Below are 24,363 nucleotides of genomic sequence, written 5' to 3' on the forward strand. Positions count from 1 at the left end.
AAAAGACAAATATTCTATAACTACACTTACATTAGGTTCTAGAGTAGTCAAATTGATACTAAGTAGAATGTTTAATGAGTATAGAGTTTCAGTTTTGCATGATTAAAAACTTCTCAAGATTGCATAATAATGTGAACATACTGAACTATCCTTAATAATGACAAAGATGGTAAATTTTATGTTATAATGTGAACATACTGAACTATATATACTTAATAATGACTAAGATGGTAAATTTTATGTTATGTATATTTTACAATTAAAAAATTTTAAATGTATATGAAACATAGAAGACCTAGAATAGGCAAAATAATTTGAAACAAGAACAAAGTTGGAAAACTTATATCACCTAATCTCAAAACTTCTTATAAAGCAATGGTAATCAGGAGTGTAGTATTGGCATAAGACTAGGTATACAGATCAAAAAAGCAGAATATATAGTGAAGAAATAAGCCCTTATGTTCAATTGATTTTTAATAAAGATATCAAGGCAATTCAGTGGGAAATGATAGTCTTTCTAACAAATGGTGCTATGACAATTAGATAGCCATAGGCACAAATATGAATTTAGACTTCTACCTCATACCAAATACAAAAAAAAAATGTATCATAGAACTAAATCCAAGGGCTAGAGCTATAAAACTCATGGAAGAAAATACAGGAGAAACATTTTAGGCAAAATTTTTCAAAGCAGCACTTAAAACATGATCCATAAAATAAACAATGGATAAATTAAGGCTTTGTCAAAACAAACTTGATCTGTGGAGTATATCAAAATTCTATCAGTTTTTGCATTTGTGTTTTTTTGTGTAATAATTGACAACCTTATCCTAAAATTGACAACCTTATTCTAAAATGCACATGGAAATGAAAAAAATCTAAAATTAGTATTTTTAATTTGCATTTAAAAAATCAAGACTTGGACTAGAAGAAAATATTTGAAAATCATATATCTGATAAAGACTTACATCCAGAGTGTATACAGAACACTTAAACCTCAGTATCACAAAGACAAACTAGGGAATTTTAATATGGCCAACAGATGCCTGGGTGGCTTAGTTGGTTAATGTCTGACTCTTGATGTCAGCTCAAGTCATGATCTCATAGTTCATGGGCTGGAGCCTCACATCAGGCTCTGCATTGTATTGCAGAGCCTGCCTGGGATTCTCTCTCACTCTCTCTTCTCTGCACTACTCCACTCATAATTGCTCTCTCTCTCTTTCTCCCTCTCTGTTTCTCTCTTCTGTCTCTCAAAAGAAACAAGTATTTAATAAAATAAAATGGCCAAAAGATTTAAATCATCTTTTCACCAAAGACATAGAGATGGCTAATAAGCAAATGAAAAGGTGTTCAACATCATTAGTCATTAAAGAAGTACAATTAGAACCATAATGAGATAGCATTAGACACATATTAGAATAGCTATAATGTAAAACACCAAGAATACCGTTTTGGTGAGGATGTGGAGAATATGAAAACCTAATATGTTGCTGGTGGGAAATGTGAAATGTTACAGATATTTCAGAAAACAGTTTTATATTTCCTTAAAAAGTTAACAAATGCTTATCTTGGGAATCAACAATTCTGGTCCCAGATATTTACCTAAGAGCAATGAAAACAGTTTATACAAAGATCTGTACACAAATAAATATTCATAACAGCATTATTCTATGCTGATGCAGTAAGCTGCTTGTCTATTAATTTATTTCTTAGACCAAACTCCTTTTGTGTCTTAGCCCAAACTTGAAAACACCAAAAGCCTAAACAATCTATATATCTATCAGTTGATGACTAAACAAGATATGATATATCCACACAATGGAATAGTATTTAGCATTAAAAAGGGATAACCTCCAATAATGAACATACAATAATATGGAAGAACTTTATGCTAAGTAAAAAAAAAAAAAAAAAGTCAGACACAAAAGATTACATGGGAATGATTCCACTTTTATGAAATTTCTGAAAAGATAAATCTATACTGACCGAAAGCAGACCTATAGTTGCCTAGGGCTAGATGTAGGAGCAAGAGTTGATTGCAAAAAATGCACCAGAAGATTTTTTGTTGTGATGGAAATGTTCTAAAACTCAATTGTGGTGATTGTTGCACAGGTTTATAAATTTACTTAAGAAAGTATATATTGCAGGGGGCACCTGGGTGGTTCAGTTGGTTAAGCATCCGACTTCAGCTCAGGTCGTAATCTCACGATTCATGAGCTCTAGCCCTGCTTCAGGTTCTGTGCTGACAGCTTGGAGCCTGGAGCCTACTTCAGATTCTGTGTCTCCCTCTCTCTCTACCCCTTGGCCACTCACACTGTCTCTCCCTCTCCCTCTCAAAAATAAATACACATTTTAAAAATAATAAACAAACAAACAGACAAGTAGCTTCCTGTATCACTATGTCTAACTGCAGCAGAGACTTGTATTAATGTGAATACTCAATTTCAAGTAATGTCCCCTTCTATGGTAGTTTCTCCCTGCCCCACAATAGTGCTCATCCCCACCAGCCCCACCATGGGAGACAAAATTACTCAACATATTTCTGTCCTCTGGGCCATGGTTCACTGGACAAGTAGTAAGCACCTAGTCTTCATTGAGTTCATGAGAATTTAGATTTGGAATCAACAAAGCAACATTTGTTCTCTCTATCACTGATACTCTATTATCTAATTCATTATTTCTTAATTATAAGAAAAGAATAAATACATAGGAAAAAAAGTCGAAAGAAGTCTTCCTTGGGCTATCAATAGCTTTCCAATTTCCAGTCCTGGTTCTTAGGATGACTCTGCTGCATCATCCCTACTCCTATACACCTATGAGGCCTTTAACAAGAAGAAAAAATCTTTTTTGCTAAAGCAAGTACAAGGGAATCTAACTAAGGACCCATGCTTCCTAACTGCAGCAAGGAAATTTGAAAATGAGGGTAGGTGTTTGGGTTTTCACACTCACTGGAGAGCATTACTAGTATTTAATGGGTGATAACCAGATTCAAAGAGTATTCTGAAATCTGAGGAATGGTGGAGCTCAAGAAAAAAAGTTCCTGCCCAAAATACTCAAGAGTATCCTCATTGAGAAATAGTTAACACAGAGCTAGCATTCAATTCACAACATTTTTTAAAATTACAGAAACCCAGTAGGAATAAATCATAATGCCACCATATTAAAAAGTAATAAGCAGGGGTGCCTATGTGGCTCAGGTGGTTAAGCATCTGACTCTAGATTTCAGCTCAGGCCATGATCTCATGCTTGGGTGGGATCAAGCCCACCAGGCTTGGAGCAGCACAGAGCCTGCTTGGGATCTTCCCTCTCTCTCTCTCTGCCCCACCCCTGCTCATGTATATGCATGCTTTCTCTCTCTTAAAATAAATAAAATTAAAAATTAAAAAAATAATTTAAAAGTAATAAATATGTTTCCTCCAATTAGTGAGTAGTACTTCACAGGGGTAACCACTATTAACAGTTTGGCCTATATCCCTTCAGTCTTTGGTTTCTGCTTAGAAGGTTACATCTATATTTGCAACACAAAACATATTACCTTTCACTTATTAAGTGAACAAGAAGGTAAAGGTTATTGCTACAAAATACGAAAAATAGAGAACCATGCATATTAAGGATCAAACACTGTACCATATCTATTAATAAGATATCATTAAATTCTAATGTTTTTAAATTTATTTCTGAGAGAGAGAGAGAGAGAGAGACAGCGTGAGCAGGGGAGGGTCAGAGAGAGAGGGAGACACAGAATCTGAAACAGGCTCCAGGCTCTGAGCTGGCAGTCAGCACAGAGCCCGATGCAGGGCTTGAACCCACGCACTGCGAGATCATGACCTCAGCCGAAGTCAGACACTTAACCGACTGAGCCACCCAGGTGCTCCAATATCATCAAATTTTAAAACTCAAAGATAATTGTATTTCCATTTTCTAAATATGAAAATGTATACATAACAGTACTAATAGGTAGTAATAGGAAAGGGGGGGAGACTGAAAATGAATAAAATTATTGTGTAACTTTTCTACATGCTAAAAATGTTAAAAACTCAAACCAAAACAGCCTTCAGGGCACCTAGTAAATCATATATCTCACTGTAGGATAGAAGCTTAAACTAAAGCCAAAGAATGTGATTTACTGCCAGCCTTTTCAGATCCCCACCCCCCCATCCTTCACTACACTGTGTGATGGTAGGATTTCATCTGGTAACTGTTCTAAATTCTCACCTGAACTTTTTTCTCCCTAGAATGATATTATCTTTCAAATTACACTCTAGAAGAATTCATCACTCTGACAATGTATCATTAATCAAAAGTAAAGAGGGTTGATATTTTATAGCATTTTGGAGTGGATAGCACCTTGTAAGTTTAGGTCTAAGAGTAAAAGTTTTAGTTCAGTTAGAAAAACGATATACTTTATGGTAGTGTCAGTGCTTCAAAACTCTTAAGTGCCATTACCATCCCAAACCCTGGCTATTCAGCAATAAATATTAATGATCATGTTGACATAGCCATACCTCCTTATGTGATCCAGAAGTTTCAGCTCAAAGAAATTCACAGGCAATGTCGACCTATGTTNCTGTTTTCACAGTGTTAACTTCCATTGATTTTCCAGTTGCAAAATTTAGAGGAGATTAATCGCAACCACAGGCTTTTATTGAAGCCTGTTATTTCATTTGTATTTGGTAGGCATGTAGTTATAGAGATACATATAAACAGAGAAAATGTTGCGTTAAGCAGAACTTATGAACCATTATAAATTCATTGGTTACAGTGACCATGCAATATAGGTGGAAGTTGGATACCTTTTAACTATTAAATTATTTCAGAAAGACCAAATTATGCACTAAAGGAATTTAAAAATTGTGTATGTTATATTGTATATTACATATATAGGTTTTTCTTTGACCTGGCTTTTGAGAAAACCATTTCCTCCCAAATCAGGACTATTTTCCTAAGTACAGCTTGTTCTGGTTTCTTTGATGTAAATTACCTCATACTCAAATGGTAAATAGGGGAATGATGTCAGTATAACTACGGAGTTTTATTGAATCTTAAGCTTCTCTTTTCCAGCACATTACTGTTTTGAGACGATCATGGGCAAGCTGTCTCACAATTAAAGCTAAAACCTAACCAATCTAGGAAGACCTTAAGAAAAAAGCTGAAAATCTATATAAAGCTTCCCCTTTGTGCAGAATTATTTTAATTATTTAATTATTTTAATGGCTTTAACAACCATGCATTCCACTAAATAAATCTATCTGGAAAAAATTTGAGTGCAGATAGGGGAGCTATAAAGATACTCCCACTGATTTAAAAACAATGGATTATTAAGGAGGCAACAATTTGACTCAGATTTGTTCATTTTGATGAAAATGTTCTCTGTTAGAAGTGGATTATTATAAGATCTTCATCACAGAGAAGGAAGCACAATTTCACAAGGTATGTGTGTCAGTGGTATGTTAACTGTTTTTATTAGGGCTCTGGTTACAAAATCTCATAGGATTTAAGTGTCCTTCCCCTAACTCTAATTTTTCCTGAAGTTAAGTGGGCAATTTTCCAGAATGGAAATTTTTTTCTGGAATCATATATCATATTATGGCAGAAACACATATACAGTGAATATAATTTATGGTAAAATAAACTTTTTCATTAAAACTCATAAAAACATTTGCTTAATAATTATTTATCCAAAGAAACTTCTTCTACAGATTATTTTGCCATCATAGTTCTCTTTATGCATTGCATAGAACCACATTCATGATGACAGTTTAAGGATCCCCTAAAGTCAGCAATAATAATTCAATTACATCTCTTTGAGTCGGGAACTGCATAGAAAGAAGGGACTAGTAACTACAAGAGATAAATTCCTCAAATAATCATGGATCTATGATAAGATGCAATAAGCCCATTAAATTTACACTTAGTAAAAATAGTTTTGCAAAGTAATAATTTACTCATAAATATTATACTAAGCTTAAATGTCCTAATCCATTAAACAAAAATGAAAAAGATGAGCTTTTTCTCACAATTCTTATACCTCAAAAAAATATATCTTTTGTTCTTGCAAAAAAAAGTTAGTTTGCTTCTCTGATGAATTCATCTTTATAGACTGTCTTTGTACCAGTATCATACTGTCTTTTTTTTCCTTAAATAGTTGATTGTCAAGTTGGTTTCCATATAACACCCAATGCTCATCCCAAGTGCTCTCCCCCATGCCCATATCCCCCCACCCCTCTCTCCCACCCCCATCAGCCCTCAGTTTGTTCTCAGCATTCAAGAGTCTCTCATGGTTTGCCTCTCTCCCTCTCCCCCACTATTTTTCCCCTTCTTCTCCCCTATGGTCCTCCGTTAAGTTCCTCCTAATCCACCTACTGTCTTAGTTCAAGTTTGTTCCCTAAAAATTTAAGGCTTTACCATAGAGTCAACTATGAATTTTCTATGAAAGTCAAACAAGAAAACATCCACAAATGATTTGATCAAAGGTTTCATCTAGTGTTAGGATCAAAAGACAGAAAGAAAAAAAGTTAACTTTAGGAAAACTAGAAAGACAAAGAAGAAAGTGATAGGAATTCCCGTATAGTAGAAACCTGAAAAGAAAGACAATTTGAGTAGAAGCTCCCATATAAATTCATGAAGAAACAGTAGAAAACTAAATATTTACAGGGTGAAAGAATGATGCAACAGGGGAACTCACAACAGAATCATGTTTTAAATACAGTTCTGCTCATCATATTTCTAAAAACAGATATGGTATTTGCATGAGTGGGACAAAAATATCAATAGTATAAAAAAATCTGCGTATTGCAAGTGAGATAAAAATCAAATTCTGGAAGTGTGAAATTCATGTGGCTGAAATGTATTGCTTATTCCAGCATCATTTAAGTGGAACTTCTTGCTTATTCTACTTTAAGTAGAACTTAAAGGACCCCTAGATTTACTTTTCCTCTAAAAGTTTAATGAAAACCACAGGTTTTGTTAATCAAAGATTCATGTATTATCATTCCTCCCTGACACATAAAGAGAATAAAAAGAAATGCGGACCTGGACACATGCTCCTAATTATAAATGCAGTTTGCTGAGACAGCAGTTCAAGACGGCTGTCTTGGAAGATCGTGAATTCACCCCTCCTCCCATGGACACACAAAATCTACAGCTATGTATAGATCCATTCCCAAAAAAGACCAGAAAACTAGCTAAACAAAGGATGAAAGGGCCACAATGACATGAGTAGGAGGAACAGAGATGCACTACTGCCAAATTCCTCATCCCTGGGATGCAGACCCACAATCAGAAGATATCTCCCTGCTATGGAGTTTTTCCCCGAGGAGTGAGGGGTTCATATCCTATATCAGGCATCTCAAACCTTGTGTCTCCTGGATGTGAGCCCCATTGTTTTTCAGAGCCAGAGAGATGAGCCCCTAAAATGTCTAGTTCTGAAAACCAATGGGGTTTACATCCAGGAAACCCAAAAGGTTATGAGAACAGAAAGTCCCCTCTTAAAGGGCTTGCATGCAGGCTCACCTTGAGACCCCATGCAAAAGTAGCAGTTCAAAAAGCAGAAGCAAAAATCTATAGTAGATACGAAACAGATAATGAGCAAGGAAGTTAAACATAACACTAAAGAAAGTCATCAAAACACAAGGGAAGAAAGCAACAGAAGAATAAAGGCACAGAGAGAAATTAGAAAAACAGTCAAAAAACAACAAAATGTCAATAAGGACATAATTATCAATAATCATTCTAATGTAAATGGACTAAATTCTCTAATCAAAAGACATAGAATGAGGGGCTCCTGGGTGGCTCAGTCAGTTAAGCGTCTAACCTCGGCTCAGTCATGATCTCACGGTTCGTGGGTTTGAGCTCTGCGTTGGGATCTGTGCTGTCTCTCTCTCTCTCTCTCAGAAATAAATAAACCATTAAAAAGTTTTAAAAAAAGACATAGAATGATTGAATGGATTAAAAAAAGACCCATCTATATGTGCCTATAAGACACTCACCTCAGAACTAACAACATATACAGAATGAGAGTGAAGGGATAGAAAAAGATATTCCATGCAAATGGAAATGAAAACTATAAGCTGGTGTAGCTATACTTATATCAGACAAAACAGACTTAAAAACTCTAATAAAAGATTACATTACATAAAAATAAAGGGGACAATACAACAAGAGAATATTTGTAAATATATTTATAAATCAAACATAGAAACACCTAAATATATAAAGCAGGTATTAATAGACCTAAAGGAAGAAACTGACAGTGATAAAATATACCCCCGTTACACCAGTGGATAGGTCATCCAGATAGAAAATCAGTAAGGAAACATGGGCCTTAAATGAACATTAGACAAAATAGACAACAGATATACATAGAACATTCTATCCAAAAGCATCAGAATAAACATTCTTCTCAAGAGCACATGGAACATTCTCCAGGATAGATCATATGTTAGGCCACAAAATAAGTCTCAACAAATTCAAGAAGCCTGAAATTATACCAAGCATTCCTCCACCCAAATGGTATAAAACTAGAAACCAATTACAAGAAAAAACTGGAGAAGTCACAAATATACAGAGATTTAAAAACATGCTACTGAACTGATGGCACAAATATACAGAGATTTAAAAACATGCTACTGAACTGATGGCACAATGATAAAAGTCAAAAAGAAACTGAAAAAAATGCCTTGAGAAAAATAAATTTTAAATAATATTCCAAAATCTATGAGATACAGCAAAAGTGTTCTAAGATGGAAGTTCATAATGACACAGGCATGCCTCAAGAAATTCTCTTTTCAAGAGAAAAGAAAAATATCAAATAAACAATCTAATTTTTACACCCAAAAGAACTAGACAAAGAATAAAAGAAGCCCAAAGTTGGTAGAACGGAGAAAATAATAAAGATCAGAACAGAAATAAATGAATAGAGAGAAGAAAAACAATTGAAAAGATCAATGAAACTAAAAGCTGGTTCTTTGAAAACATAAAAAAATTGGCAGACATCTAGCTTAAAAATCACTAAGGAAAAAAAGGGACTCAAATAAATGAAATCAGTAATGAAAGAGAAAATACAACTGATACCACAGAAATATGAAGGATCATAAGAGAATACTATGAACAATTTATACTAATAAACTGGACAATGTAGAGGAAGTGGATAAATTCCTAGAAACACATAATCTTCCAAAATTAATCATGAAGAGGGGTGCCTGGGTAGCTCAGTCAGTTGAGTGTCCAACTTCAGCTCGAGTGATGTTCTCACGGTTCATGAGTTAGAGCCCCATATCAGGATGGCTACTGTCAGTGTGGAGCCTGCTTTGGATCCTTTAAGCCCCCGCAAATAAAAAATAAACTTTTTTTAAAAAAGATTAACCATTAAGAAATAGAAAATCATGATAGATTACTAGAATAAAGAGACTGAATCAGTAATCAAAACACTCCCAACAAACAAAAGTCTATGACCAGATGGCTTCATCGGTAAACTCTACCAAATACTCAGAAAAGGAGTTAATACCTATCCTTCTCAATCTCTTCCAAATTATTAAAGAGGAAGGAGTACTTTCAAAGTCATTTTACAAGGCAAGCATCACCCTGATACCAAAACCAGACAGGCACACCACAAAAATAGAAAATTACAGTCCAATATTCCTACTGAACACAGATGTGAAATTTCTCAACAAAATATTAGCAAACTAAATTCAACAATACATTAAAAGGATCATATAACATGATCAAGTAGGAATTATTCCAGGGATGCAAGAATGGCTCAATATCTGCAAATCAGTGACTATGATTCACTGTATTAACAAGATGCAGGATAAAAATTACAATCTTCTCAACAGACACAAAAAAAGCACTTGACAAAATTCAATTTCCATGTATAATAAAAACGGTCAAGAAGGTAGATATAGAAAATATCTCAACAAAATAAAGATCATATATGACAAACCTACAACCAATATCATACTCAATGGTGAAAAGCTGAAAGCTTTTTTTCTAAGATTGTAAACAAGACAAACATGCTCATTTTCATGACTTATACTCAGCATATTACTGGAAATCCTAGTCACAGCATTAGGCAAGAGAAAGAAATAAAAGGCAACCATATTGGAAAGGAAGAAGTAAAATGATCACTATCTACAGATGACACAGTACTATATATAGAAAACCCTAAAGACTCCACAAAAAACTGCTACAACTAATAAATGAATTAGTACTAAGATACACAATCAATATACAGAAATCTGTTGTGGTTCTACACTAATAATAAACTATCAGAGAGAAAAATTAAGAAATCAATCCCTTTTCTACCAAAATTTATTGCACCAAAATGAATAAAATACTTAGAAATAAATTCAACCATGGAAGTGAAAGAACTGCACACTGAAAATTATAAACACTGATGAAACAAATTGAAGAAAACACAAATAAATGGAAAGATATTCTGTGCTTGGATTGAAAGAATTAATATTGTCAAAATGTCCACACTACCCAAAGTAATCTTCAGACTCAATGCAATCCCCATCAAAATACCAATGATATTTTTCACAGAATTAGAGTAAATAATTCTAAAATTCATATAGAACAAAAAACAACCCCGAATATCAAAGATTCGAGATTTGCCAAAGCAATCTTAAGAAAAAAGAGCAAAGTTGGAGATATCATGCTCTCTGACTTCAAACAAACTACAAAGCTACACTAATCAGAACAAAATGCTACTGGCATAAAAATAGACTTGTAGATCAAATAAAAAAGAAGAGAGAGCCCAGAACTAAACCCACACATATATGGTCAAATTTATAAAACCAAGTCAAGAATATACGATGGGGAAAGGACAGTCTCTATAATAAATGGTGTTCAGAAAACTGTACAGCCATATGCAAAAGAATGAAACTACACCATTACCTTACCACACACACGAAAATTAACACAAAGTAGATTAAAAACAAGATCCAAAACCACAAAACTCCTAGAACTCCTAAAAGAAAACACAAGCAGTAAACTCTTTGACGTCAGTCTTGGTTTTGGATTTTTGGATATGACTCCAAAAGTAAAAGCAACAAAAGCAAAAGTAAAGGGACAGCTGGCTGGCTCAGTTGGTTAAGCGTCTGACTTGGGCTCAGGTCACGATCTCATGGCTCATGAGTTTGAGCCCGCGTCGGGCTCTGTGCGGACAGCTCAGAACCTGGAGCGTGTTTTGGGTTCTGTGTCTACATCTCTCTCTGCCCTTCCCCACCCACATTCTCTCTCTCTCTCTCTCACTCTCTCTCAAACAAATATTTAAAAAAAATTTTAAGCAAAAGTAAATAAGTGGAACTAAATCAAACCAAAAAGCTTCTGCAGAGCAAAGGGCACTATCTACAAAATGAAAAAGCAATCTTCTGAATGGGAGGAAATATTTTCAAAGCATATATCCAGTAAGGAATTAATATCTAAAATATATGAAGAACTCAAACAATTCAATACCAAAGAAAAAAGGATCTGATTTAAAAATGGGCAGAAGATTCAAATACATATTTTTCAAAAACATATAGATGACTAACAGACACATGGAAAGATATTCAACATCATTCATCATCAGGGAAATGCAGGTCAAAACCACAATGAGATACCACTTCGCATCTGTTATAATGGTTATACTCAAAAAGACAAGAAATAAATGTTGGTGAGGGTGTAGAAGAAAGAGAACTCTCATACACTGTTGTATGGAGGTTCCTTTAAAAATTACAAAGAGAGGGGCACCAGTGTGACTCAGTTGGTTAAGTGTCCAACTCTTGATTTCGGCTCATGTCATGATCCCGTGGTTTGTGAGATCAAGTCCCATGTTAGGTTCTGTGCAGTCAGCTCAGCCTGCTTTGGATTCTCTCTCCACCTTTCTCTCATGCTCTCTCTCTCTCAAAATAAATAAATAAATAACACCTTTTTAAAAAATTGCAAATAAAACTATCATATGATTCAGCTATTTATTCCACTTCTTGGTATTCATCCCAAGAAAAAGAAAACACTAATTTCTAAAGATATACCCACCCTCATATTCATTGCAGCTTAATATACAATAGCCAAGATATGGGAACCTAAGTGTTTACTAATTGATGAATGGATAAAGAAGATGTGGTATACATACACATATATGTACATATATGTATATACATATATATAATATTATATACACACAATGGAATACTACTCAGCCATAAAGAAGAAGGGAATTGTACTACTTGTGACAATATAGATGGACCTTGAGGGTTTTATGCTAAGTGAGTAAGTCAGGCAGACAAATATTGTATGATCTTATTTATATGCAGAATCTAAAAAATCAAACAAACGAACAAACCAAACAAAACTCATAAGTACAGAGAACAGGTTGGTGGTTATCAGGGAGAAGAAGGCTGGATAAAATGGATGAAGGTGGTTAATTTCTTTGTGACAAATGATAAGTTATTGTGGTGATCACTTGTAGTGTATACAAAAATGGAATTATTTTCTACACATGAAACTAATATTACGTTACACACCAATTTTATCTCAATTAAAAAAATAAAAATAAATGTGGTTTACTATTCAATAGGTAGTAAATGTCAAATAAAACTAATCTGGACTTGATAAACATGAAATAATGAAATAAAACACACTTAATGCAGGAAAAATATTTTAAAATCAGGAAATAAAGTATATATGTATTACATATTCTCAAAATTTTAAATCACTTGGTATCCAGATAAATAATAAAATAGGATCTTGGTCTAAAGAACTGTGTTTTTTCAAATTTTATTACAACATTAAAAAATTCTATTTAGAGAGCAATCTTAAAAGTGAGTCAGATTGGAAACAAAAAAAAATAACATAGGAAATTCACACCTGCAATCTTTCCATTTGCAGCTTTGATGCCATATAATTATGTACTATATTAATTATCTTGGCAAGTACTTACTATTGTTTTCAACTAATATTACATGTATAATGCATCCAGATGAGTTAGCTGCTTTCAGTAATTACTCATATTTGAGCTACATGAGAAAGAAATGATTTTCTATGCAATGCTCTGAATAATAGATTTTGAGGCAGAGCAGAATAAACTCTTTTAACAAATAACAATCAATAATTTGTCATATTTGGTTTTTATATATAGTAATGCTGTTACATCAAAATTGAATATTTTTATTTTATAAAGACCAGCAAACATAAATTATTGTAAAACTTGTCAAATTCCATGAAAAAAGTTTAAGATAGTATTACTAGCACCTGCAAATTATAAAGGCTTCTCAAATATCCAACAACAATGTGATTGATTAAAGTTTCAGACATGTAATTAGACTAATAATCTTTATGGTCCCCTCCAAAATTGAGATTCTATTTTCTCTATTTGGAAAATGAGAAGGTCTGTATTTCTCTAAAACTTTAGTTCATTGTGTTTTCACATAAGCCTTTCAAAATATATATTACTATAATAATTTTGCAAATAGCTCTAAAACCAAAAGTAACCATTTCATTAATTCTTTAGATGCATTATCATTAATATACTTTGTTTTCTAAGTTCTAAATGTAGATTCGAGTTGAATTTCTCCCAATCCTATAGCCTGACTAATAAAATCTAATTTATGGAGCACCTGCTATAAGCTGAACATATTTATATTTGTTGTCATTTAATCTGTTCCTCATAGCCACCCTTCAAGTTTCTGAGCTTGCATATATGAGTTTTATCTTACAGATCCCCTTAGCATAAATATGACAGAAACATCCTTATTACCCTTTGAGAATGATTTGAACCACATCTGCATTAAACCCTTACAACTGCATCCACCTTCTGCACTATATCTGTTGCTCCATCTGTCACTTGATTTTGTAATATACTCCCTAAACCATTTATGTTCTTCTAACTCCTCACCGGTGATAAGAGAAGCCCTACTCTCCCTTTCCATACCTCTTTCAAGTGTCATCTTTTCCTTTTCTCTAGCTTTTCTTAGTACTAGCATTGAAAAAGTCATCACAAATGTGGTTTCACTGAAGTGGTGGCTATTAATTGTCCCATATCTAGGACTTCTTTTTTTCTTCTTTTCTTTTTTTTTTTTTAATGTTTTATTTATTTCTAGGAGAGAGAGAGAGAGAGAGTGAGCAGGGGAGGGTCAGAGAGAGAGGGAGTCACAGACCGAAACAGGCTCCAGGCTCTGAGCTGGCAGACAGCACAGAGCCCGACGCGGGGCTTGAACCCACGAACCGCGAGATCATGACCTAAGTGAAAGTCGGACGCTTAACCGACTAAGCCACCCAGGCGCCCCCCATATCTAGGACTTCTTAAAACTTCTTGTCAATATTTCTCCAAAGAAGATATACAAATGTCCAATAAGCACATGAAAGGATGTTCAATATCCTTAGTAATCGGGGAAATGCAAATCAAAACCACAGTTAAATATGACTTCATACCCACTAAGATTCTAGAGTCAAAGAAGTGAGACAATGGAAGTTCCTCAAAAAGTTAAAAATAGAACTACCTTATGATCTAGTTTCTTTGTGCTGGTTCCTTGAAGCAGGACTTCAGAGTGGTGGCGCGCCTGCTGCCATTGTAGCTCCCGGGCGGCTGGGGACCCTGAAAGAGCCGCGCGGACACCGGGCGTCCGCGCTCCTGGCGGGCNAAAAAGAACTACCTTATGATCTAGCAATCTCATTACTGGGTATTTACCCAAAGAATACAAGAATACTAATTAAAAGGGATAGCTGCACCCCTATGTTTACTGCGGCATTATTTACAATAGCCAAGATATGGATGCAGCCCAAGTGTCCATCATTTGATGAATGGATAAATAAGATGTGCATATTACTTAGCCATAAAAAAAGAATAAAATCTTTCAGAGTATTATGCTATGTGAAATAAGTCAGTCAGAGAAATACAAATACCATATGATTTTACACATACATGGCATTTAAGAAACAAAACAAACAAACATAATGGGGGGAAAGAGAGCAAAACCAAGAAACAGAGTTTTGACTATAGATAACAAACTGACGGTTACCAGAGTGGAGGTTAAGGAGTGCACTTTTCTTGAGCCTACGGTGATATATGGAAGTGTTGATTTACTAGATTATACACCTGAAAGTAATATAGCACTGCATGTTAAAAAAAAAAAAAGTGAGACAAAAACAAGTGTTGGCTAGGACCCACAGAAATCAGAACTTTCAAATTCTGTTGATTGGAGAGTCAAATGGAGCAGCCACTTTCAAAAACACTCCAGCAGTTGCTCAACTAAAGACAGACTTATCATATGAACAAGCAATTCCAATATTAGAGACAGAGCTAAGAGAAATAAAAACATATGTCCATATAAAAACTTGTACATATGTGTTCATAGAAGCACTGTTCATAATAGCCAAAAGGGGTAAATAACCAAATGTCCGTCCAACAATGGATAAACAAAATGTGGCCATATCAATATATACAATGAAATGTTATTTAACCATAAACATAAATGAAAGTACAACATGGATGAACCTTGAAAACTTTTTACTTTTACTAAGTAAAAGAAGCCAGTTATAAAAGAACACATATTATATGATTCACTTTATATTAAATATCGGCTAATCTGCAAAGACAGAAAATAGATTCATGTTGCTAGGGGACTGGGGGAAAGAGGGTATCAAGACATGGAGTAGTAGCAAAAGGGTACGGGGGGGGGGTTATTTAGAAGTGATGAAAATGTTCCACAATCAATCATGTTGATAGTTACACATCATCTGTGAATATACTAAAATCCACTGAACTGAATTGATAAATAGCATGTGGGCTGTTTTAAAAAGTATTCTTGTCAATGATGCCTGTACAAGTGTCTTCATTTATCTTTTGGGTATCCCACCATTTTGTTTTTTGAGGCTCTGCAATGCCTACCAAGGAGTCTGCCTGGTTAACTGATTTTCAGGCTCACAGAGCTATCATCAAACAGTCTTGGCATTAGTCTACTGAGATGAATAAGAACAGGGACAATTTGCTGACAGGATAGCATCAGTTATTCTTCTTTAGTGGGAGTCTTGCCACACAGTTTATGAATAGATAGCAACTTGAATACACGAGGATGATACTTAGAAGCCTTATTTTCCACAAGAGTCAATCCCCATTTGCACGGCATCCAGAGTCTCACAGCTGAAGCCACCAGAACAAAACTCACCACCAATACAAATACTCCAAGTATTTACAGTTCTCCCATTTCAATGCATGTTGGCAATCAGGACTCATGTTTATCCTAAGTATGTTGTGTAGGGACATACCTGACATGACTACCTTCATCTTTTCCCAGGGAAAGAGCTAAAAAACTTAACTCAAGTTCAAATTCTCAGACTTAAGAGGAAAGGCTTTTGCTGGTCCTTCACCAACAGAACACATTAACATACCATAAACTCCTTTAATTACCCAATCTTTGCTTTTCAAAATTCAGAGAAAAATAAACTTTGCTAGTGAAAACACAGTTTTAAATTATTTCAGGAGCTTGATCAGATCATTAGGGTTTCATTCATGTTCCATTCATTCAAAAATTTGATAGATGTATGTCAGGTACAATGTTAAGCACTGAGAATACAGTAATGAACAAAACAGAAATAGTCCCTTTCCTCACAGGATTTGAAATTTATCAGAATATATAAAAAGGAATGAATAGTCAATAACAACATAATTTAAAAAAAAACTTTGATAGAAGAAGTATGAAGTGATAATCATACCGAAAGGCAATAAACTCAGACTGTTGGCATAAGGGATATTTGTTAATAACATGATCCATATTTAAGAAATAGAAGAAAAACATGCCACGTGTCAGTTGTTCACATATTTTTTAAGTGTTTTGTGTTTTTATTAAGTGTAATATTAACTAATATTTATAAGTAACAAGTTTACACAAGACATTTACATTACCTGGACTCTAAAATCATGAGAACTTATGATCATTCTTTGTGAAGGGAACACTTGGTCCCATCCTTTCATATCTATCCTATTTCTGAGACTCCGGAGAAAGAGGTGAGCGTGCTCACCTCTGCACCTTCTGGGTTCTCCCTCTGAGCACTGCCTATCCAGAGAAGCACACATTCCAATCTAGATATCCAGTAAGAGGTTTTACTGGGTTGGCTCTTCCATGGCCAAAGGGACATGACTGCAATTTATGGGTGGGGGTGAAAAATGTTGAATTCCAGAGAGAATCAGGAAGCTGAATGTGTCTGAACATTCGTGCCATAACCACTGGTTCTGATTCCAGCAATAATAAAATTGATATTTTGATTTCTACTTTTTCAGTCTAATATCTATTCCTCCCTTGGTTCAGAATCTGAAAAATGAAGTAAGAGATGTTATACATTGACCTTCAAAAATTGCAGCACACTCTGAAATCAGGCCAAAAATTGTCTATAGCCCCACTCTGAATGACATTACTGATGGGTCAGCTTCCCCAGGAAACAAATTCTGAGGCTTGCCTGCCTGACTTTCAGTGGGAAGTACTCCAAGGAGAACAAGTATGATGGAAAAAGGAGGCAGATGTGGGCAATGGGGAAAGCTGGGTTTGACGCAGTTGCCAGATCCACGGGGTTGTGGGGGGTGGGGGGTGGTAGCTGTGATAGCTGTCGGAGCTTCTGTCAACAGCGGCAGAGGTCTGCTGAAGTCTGTGTCCCCACACAAACCAGATACGGGACCATAGAATGGACTGCCGCCAGGACAGGAGTGTCAGCTTGGAGAAGGAGAGATCCAAATGCGATCTATCTGCAGGCAACACTCCAGAGAGCTGGGGAAATGAGCATCTCAGTTCCCAAGAGGATCTTGGTGGTACACCACTGCATCCATAATATGTGTATGCACAGCATTTGTAACGGGTACACTGAGATCATCCAAGTGGGTAATCATGATATTATCCAAAGGATGAGCTATGATCTAAAAATATCGTATTATTCTGAACTGTAACAGAATAATGACAGTGTGAGCCTAAGAGCTGATAATTGACCATTGTCAACTAAAAGAAAAAGACTACTGTAAAGTCAGTAAGCATAAATAGTATTCTGAAGATTTTCCCGTAAGTATTTTCAAGTAAACATATATCCCCATTTATATCTATAAAGGCATATCTTTCTTTGGAGATTAAAAAAAAAAAGTAAAGAGGGTATGTGTAAAGACTTTATACCAGAAAACATGGAAATTCTACCTCAGTTATCTCTTCTCTCTTAATGGGAACCACCCCCTTTGCCAAGGTCTCTCCTTTCTGGTTATGAAAAATCTCCATTTAAATTAAGAAAATATACATACCAGAATCTATGAATGATTTACCTAATCCAACCCCCCCCCCTTGCTCATGCCATAATTTCATAATGGAAACCTTTTGTTTGCTCTCTCCCCCACCTTCTATCATCTCTGATTAACCTGGTCTCATCTGTTTGATCATATGTTGTTAAAGGAAAATAGAAAATGCCGGATAGATTAAGACCTTGTTTTTCATCAATGTGAGACTTACCCACTGAAAAACACTTTTGTTTCAACTCTTAAAGTGTTATAAATCATTCTAAATGTAGAAATAGGATTTTCATCCTTAGTAATTTCCCTCATGCATTTATACTTTATTTTGTAGATAATTAACTATTTAACAGGGATTGGAGAGGTTAAAAAAAAACAACTTGTGTTGGAACCACTGCCAAGTATAAATCAATCATAAATCAAAAGAAAGGCCCTTTGAAATGATAATGTCAGTCAAGATGGAAATGGAATAGTTTGCCTTCAATTTTTTTCAAGGATTTACCTCTTAAGTAAAACAAGATATGCAGTACAAAATGGTCTCTGTTGGCCATGAACTTTGTAAAGATTCACTGGGCTGTAGGATGGCATGTGAAACAGTTTATAGCAATCAAATTTGTTATGCTTTAAAATATCCAGAAATGTCAGCATAAAGAATATCAAGTAGAATGCTTGCTTTTTATTTTCTTTAATATTTATTTATTTTGAGAGAATGAGAGAGGAGGAGAGAAAACAAGGGAGGGGCAGAGACGGAGAGAGAGAATCTCAAGTAGGCTCTGTGATGTCAGCACAGAGCTGGAGCAGGGCTCTGTGAGGTCATGACCTAAGCTGAAATCAAGAGTCAGATACCACCCAGGTGCCCCAGGATACTTGTTTTTCACATAGCAATGCTTAACAGTCAGATATAAAATGCCAGCTCTAACTTCTCAAATTCAGTATGAATTCAGTAGTCAATAAAAAAAATCTCATGACTTTGACAGTTGCCAAAAGAGTGGGAAGTTAAAAATACTGTATCAATGGTTATTGAGGGCTAAACAAGAGAGAGACACCATTACTGTTGACCAATGGTCATCAGGCCAGGGCACAAAACAGCATCAAGAACCTTTACTTATAGGGAAAGACCAGGGAGAATGATAGAAACAAGGCAAGAAAAAAAAAAAACACAAAAACAAGATGACTGCAAAAAATTAAAGGTCAAACAGGGAACAGAAATAAGAAGAAAATGGCACAGCTAATGGGACAATTGGTTAAAGTCAAGGAGTGCTGGCAGAGAATGGGTGGGACCATGTTAAAGAAGAAAAGTGAAGTACTAACAAGGAGAGCAAATCTCTTAAGGAAGGTGTAGCTACACATACTACTAGTTGAGGCCTCTTGTAACAGCTAGTGGTCAAAAGGAAAGGTGTTACCAAAATATAGTGAGATTGTGTTCACTGAACCCTTTACTAAGATGGGAGGGATTATGTTACACATTTTGTTAAAGTTTCCTTTCAAAAAAAAAAACCACCTTTTTTCATTTAAATTCTTTTGAATGAATCAATGGTCAAATTTACATGATTTATCTGGAAAACAATCTCCTGCAAAGTTTTGCATTAATTAGCAATCTGGGTAAGTGAAATGCTGTTATATAAAAAGAGTAACAATATACATTTAGCATCCAACATGGATGGTTTCTCTATACTTTTTTTTCATAAGGTTTGCCTCCTAATTTGATTTACTTGATAGGCAATGAACCCCAGGACTAGCCTCAAAATAGCATCAAGTTGCGACTTTGGCCTTCACAGAATGGAGGGCAACACAGAGAAGTAACATGAATGTGGAAAATATATAGTTCACTATCAGTATAACTTTAAAATATACGCATAAAGGAACCCCTGTATTCATTGTCACTTGCTATTCCCTTTGATTTGTATACATATTATAAAATTCACCATGTTAACTTATAGAGATGAACAGGTCTTCCACAACTTGAGATTCACTAAGAACTTAAATACCATTTTACTATTTCTGACTTACCAACCTCTCCTCCCCTGCAATCAAAACTAGAAAATGTGATGCTGGTAGTATATAACAGTATATGATACAAAGTATTTATTCAGGAAATATTAATTCTCTCTTCCTTATCCATTCTATATTTAGGATTATATAAGAATTGCATCTACAAATATAATGTTCTTTGGTTTAAGATATAGAAGTCATCAATTTTAATAACATTAATATGGAATAGAAAAATGCTAAATGTTTAGAAAGCATACACTATGTTGTGTTAGTAAGCATGATTTGACAGATATCATCCCATTTGTCTCTGGATAACAATAAGGTGTATCACAGCAAAGTTTGACTGTCTTTTGAAATTGATGGTGTGTATGTGTGTTTGTGTCATGTATATGTGACAGAAAGAGAGAGAGAGAGAGAGACAGGAATAGGGAAGGAGGGGAGGGAGGGAGAGAGAGGAGAGAAACAGACATAGATAAATCTTGAAGGTCAAATAGTGAAGTTGAGAGAAGAAGCCGTGTCTCATTTTTCTTTGTTTCTTCCATACCAGCTATCACAGTACCTAATTCACTGAGCAACAACTCAGAAAATATGCTGAAAAAAAAATCACTGAATGGACAATTCCTAACATGAGCTCACAGGGGGTACACTCTTTACCCTTAAGTGAAGTGTCTTTAAAATCTGTATTATTTGTATGTTAATAATCACACTCACATCTATAGACATCAATGTTCATTTCTATAACCGTCCAGTTGTACAAACCTTCCTGAGGCAGGGAGTAGCAGGCATTGTTTTATTTTCCGCATCATTTCTACCAGGAGGCTCTAAACATTGAGCAGCCAGCCACTCAAAAGTAATGGACTCTGGTAAATACCGATATGAGTAAGGTCTATTTTATGTTTGTGGTTATTATGACTTGGGTCGTCAGTATCCTTGAGAGTTATACTGAAGTCACATGTAAAAAGTGAAATCTACCAGTGATGTTTCTAAATACAGATCTGATCATCTCCTTCCTTTTGTCTACTAGATATTAAAATCTTTAATCCATTACACAAGGTCCTTGTTTATCACTTTTATCCTCAGCTCCTTAAGAGTAGGATCCTAGTGTTATTCTTCTGTTTAAGGTACTACCTAGCAAGGTAGTACTGCTTTCTAAAAGGTATTTCTAAAAGGTATTCAATAAATATTTATTGAGAAATTTACTATGCAATAAATGAAATCTATGTTATAACAGTCCATTGTTAAATGTAACTGACATAATATGTCATATCTATATTTAGCCATATTTATTGCTTCGATCTTAGAATTTTTAAGCCATCTGACAGAATTTGAGTTTAGGCATTTCAAAAAACAAGGACTATATAAGGAAAAATAAAAGCTTCTACTATGTAGAAGGAAAGGTAGAAACTGACGAGATAAGCTTATTTAAATGATAATCAGTGAGGACAAATAAAAGACTAATTTTAAAAAACATGAAAAGAAAATATTAGAGATTTCTATTTATAAATTATATAGAAATAATACTTAAAACCATACATTCATTTGAAACCACAATAAATATTAAATTCTAATTTTTAAATGTCAAGTTCACAGATAAAGTGCATGATCTAAAAACTCTAATCAAGCTAATGTTTCAGAACTATATTAAAACAGTTTAAATAGCAAAATAGAACCCAGATTAGCATTCAGTAAAATAATTTTAAGATACGTGAAGACTGTACATAATAGAATTTTAGAAATTAATATAAATCATCCTAAATTCTAGATAAGTAAACATGTTTTCAATGTCTTTGTGTTGAAATATTTTATAAATACACTACAAGTAAAGCTTTTTAAAAAATCATACCTGCAAAAGAGTTGTTCTGTGGAGCTTCAGTGCCCCCTTCTGGTGAATTTTGGCAAAGCAACCTGAACAATAATCTTCGCCACATTCAAGGCATACCTTAAAAGACATTAAAACATCATGCAATATTATAAAAACATTAGTTTGAGAAAACATTTGCATGAAGAAGTCATTGTTCTCATCTTTATTTCCTCAATGACATACCTAGATGTCATAGGAATTGAGAAGTTCCAGGACACTGAAACTACCATTTGACCCCATTAAGATGTAACTGAGAAAAACTAACTTGTTAACTCTGATTACTCTCATATCAAAATAAATATAATAGCTGCAAGTAGGTTTAAGATATGTATTAGATGCATATATGTATCTACAATTTCTGAATAAATCATAAAAAAACCAGTAACCTCAGGCCAAACTTCTTAACCTGGTAAAAACTAAGCAGCATTCTCTGAGTCAAAACTACTTCATTTTCATGAGTTATTTAATCTTTCATTTTGATTTACATGGCACACAATGCATATACTATTTTTCCCCAAAAATCTCCATACACTTCTTTGAATGGCACTACTTCACTGGTGACTCTCAAAATACAGTTTTAAAAGTATTCTTAGAAGATTCCTCAAAGTGGGGGTGTCTGGGTAGCTCACTCGGTTCAGCGTCTGACTTCAGCTCAGGTCAGGATCTCATGGTTCATGCGTTTGAGCCCCGCGTCAGGCTCTGTGCTGACAGCCAGCTCAGAGCCTGGAGCTTGCTTCAGATTCTGTGTCTCCCTCTCTCTCTGACCCTCCCCTGCTCATGCTGTCTCTCTCTCTCTCTCAGAAATAAATAAAATATTAAAAATTTTTTTTAAATTAAAACAAAGATTTCTCAAAGGAAGTATAAGAAAAAGAACTCAATGGAGCTACATCAACACAGCAATTTTTATGACTACCCAAATGACTATGGACAAGTTTATATTTATCTTTCAAAGTCTTTACACTGTTAAAATGTATTTTTTTAATTAATGGATAAATTGATGTGATGTCCCTATACCTATGATAGCATCAAGTAAGACTTAAAGAGGAAAGAAAATGGAATTTTTATTCCAAGTGCAATTACTTCTGTGCAGTTGAGCAGCCACATGAACACCCTTTATGACCTTAGCCAAACGGCTAAGACCCCTCATTTTCTTGAGCTTGGCCTAGGTTAAGAATGCCAGTAGCACAAATAAGAAAACATGAGGGTTTGGAGCCACGATGTCAGAAAGTCTATGTCACAGAGCCTGCATTCACTTTGATCCTTTCTCATTTCCCCTCTCCCCGCTTAGTGTGCCCGCTACCGCTCTTCCCTTCCTTCCTCCTCCTATCAAGGAATCATAACCAGAAAGCAGCTGTGGAAGACTGGGGAGACATTAACTTGCACTGGACAGTGACTGACTGAAACGTGCAGTACAGTGCTGCCTCCCGGAACTATCCTGTGCATATGAATCTTCTGGGATTTTGTTACCGTGAAGACTGGTGGAGGAAATCTAGAACGGGACCGGAGATCCTGCATTCTAACAAGCTCCCAGGTAACATCCATGGAGCTGCCAGTGTGAAGACCACAGGTCAAGTAACAGGCACTAGAATGTACAGTGGAATAGGATGTGGGAAAGTAGACTAAACTCTTATTAAAAACCCAACAAGGGGGTGTCTAGGTGCTCAGTCGGTTGAGAATCTGACTCTTGATTTTGGCTCAGGTTATGATCTCATGGTTCCTGGGTTTGAGCCCCATGTCAGGCTCTGTGCTGACAGCATGGAGCCTGCTTCAGAATCTGTCTCCTTCTCTCTCTGCCTGTCCCACACTCACTCCCCCACTCTCTCTCAAAAATTAACATTACAAAAACCCAACAGGAGTCCATTAATATTTTAAAATTGTATTACAAGTCTCCATTTGACAACATTGTTACCTCAATAATGTGGCCAGATTTATTAAATATAAAATGATTAAAACAACAATAACAACCAAAGGTTAAAAGAGTAAGAAATTGCATTAGTAAATGAAACTAAAATGGGAGGTCAGAATCACATAACAATATTCACACTGAGCATGTATGCGCTGTTCTAAGGGCTGCATATGTTACATCTCATGGAATCCTCATAACAACCCTATAAGGTCAATGTAACCATTGTGTCTCCATTGTGAAGATAAAGTAACCAAGGAACATAATGATTGAAAATCTGCCCAGTCACACAGCTAATGAAGCCAGGATTTTAATTCCACAGTCTGACTCTAAGCTTAAGCTCTCACCCATGACACAAATTACTAAAAA

At 35.1% G+C, this 24,363-nt stretch overlaps 1 protein-coding gene across 3 annotated transcripts in view; it reads right to left on the reverse strand.

Annotated features, from left to right (window-relative positions):
* The window catches only part of ZBBX (zinc finger B-box domain containing), a 117,155-nt gene that overhangs the window by 63,856 nt on the left and 28,936 nt on the right, over positions 1-24,363 (reverse strand). For all 3 annotated transcript variants that reach the window (XM_077752237.1, XM_077752238.1, XM_077752236.1), the window contains exon 8: positions 22,074-22,169. In XM_077752237.1, the coding sequence (XP_077608363.1) occupies positions 22,074-22,169 (96 nt within the window). The remainder of the gene's footprint in view (positions 1-22,073; positions 22,170-24,363) is intronic.

The sequence above is a fragment of the Crocuta crocuta genome, unplaced genomic scaffold, assembly GCF_008692635.1.
Source record: "Crocuta crocuta isolate KB4526 unplaced genomic scaffold, BGI_CrCroc_1.0 scaffold21, whole genome shotgun sequence".
NCBI lineage: Eukaryota > Metazoa > Chordata > Mammalia > Carnivora > Hyaenidae > Crocuta > Crocuta crocuta.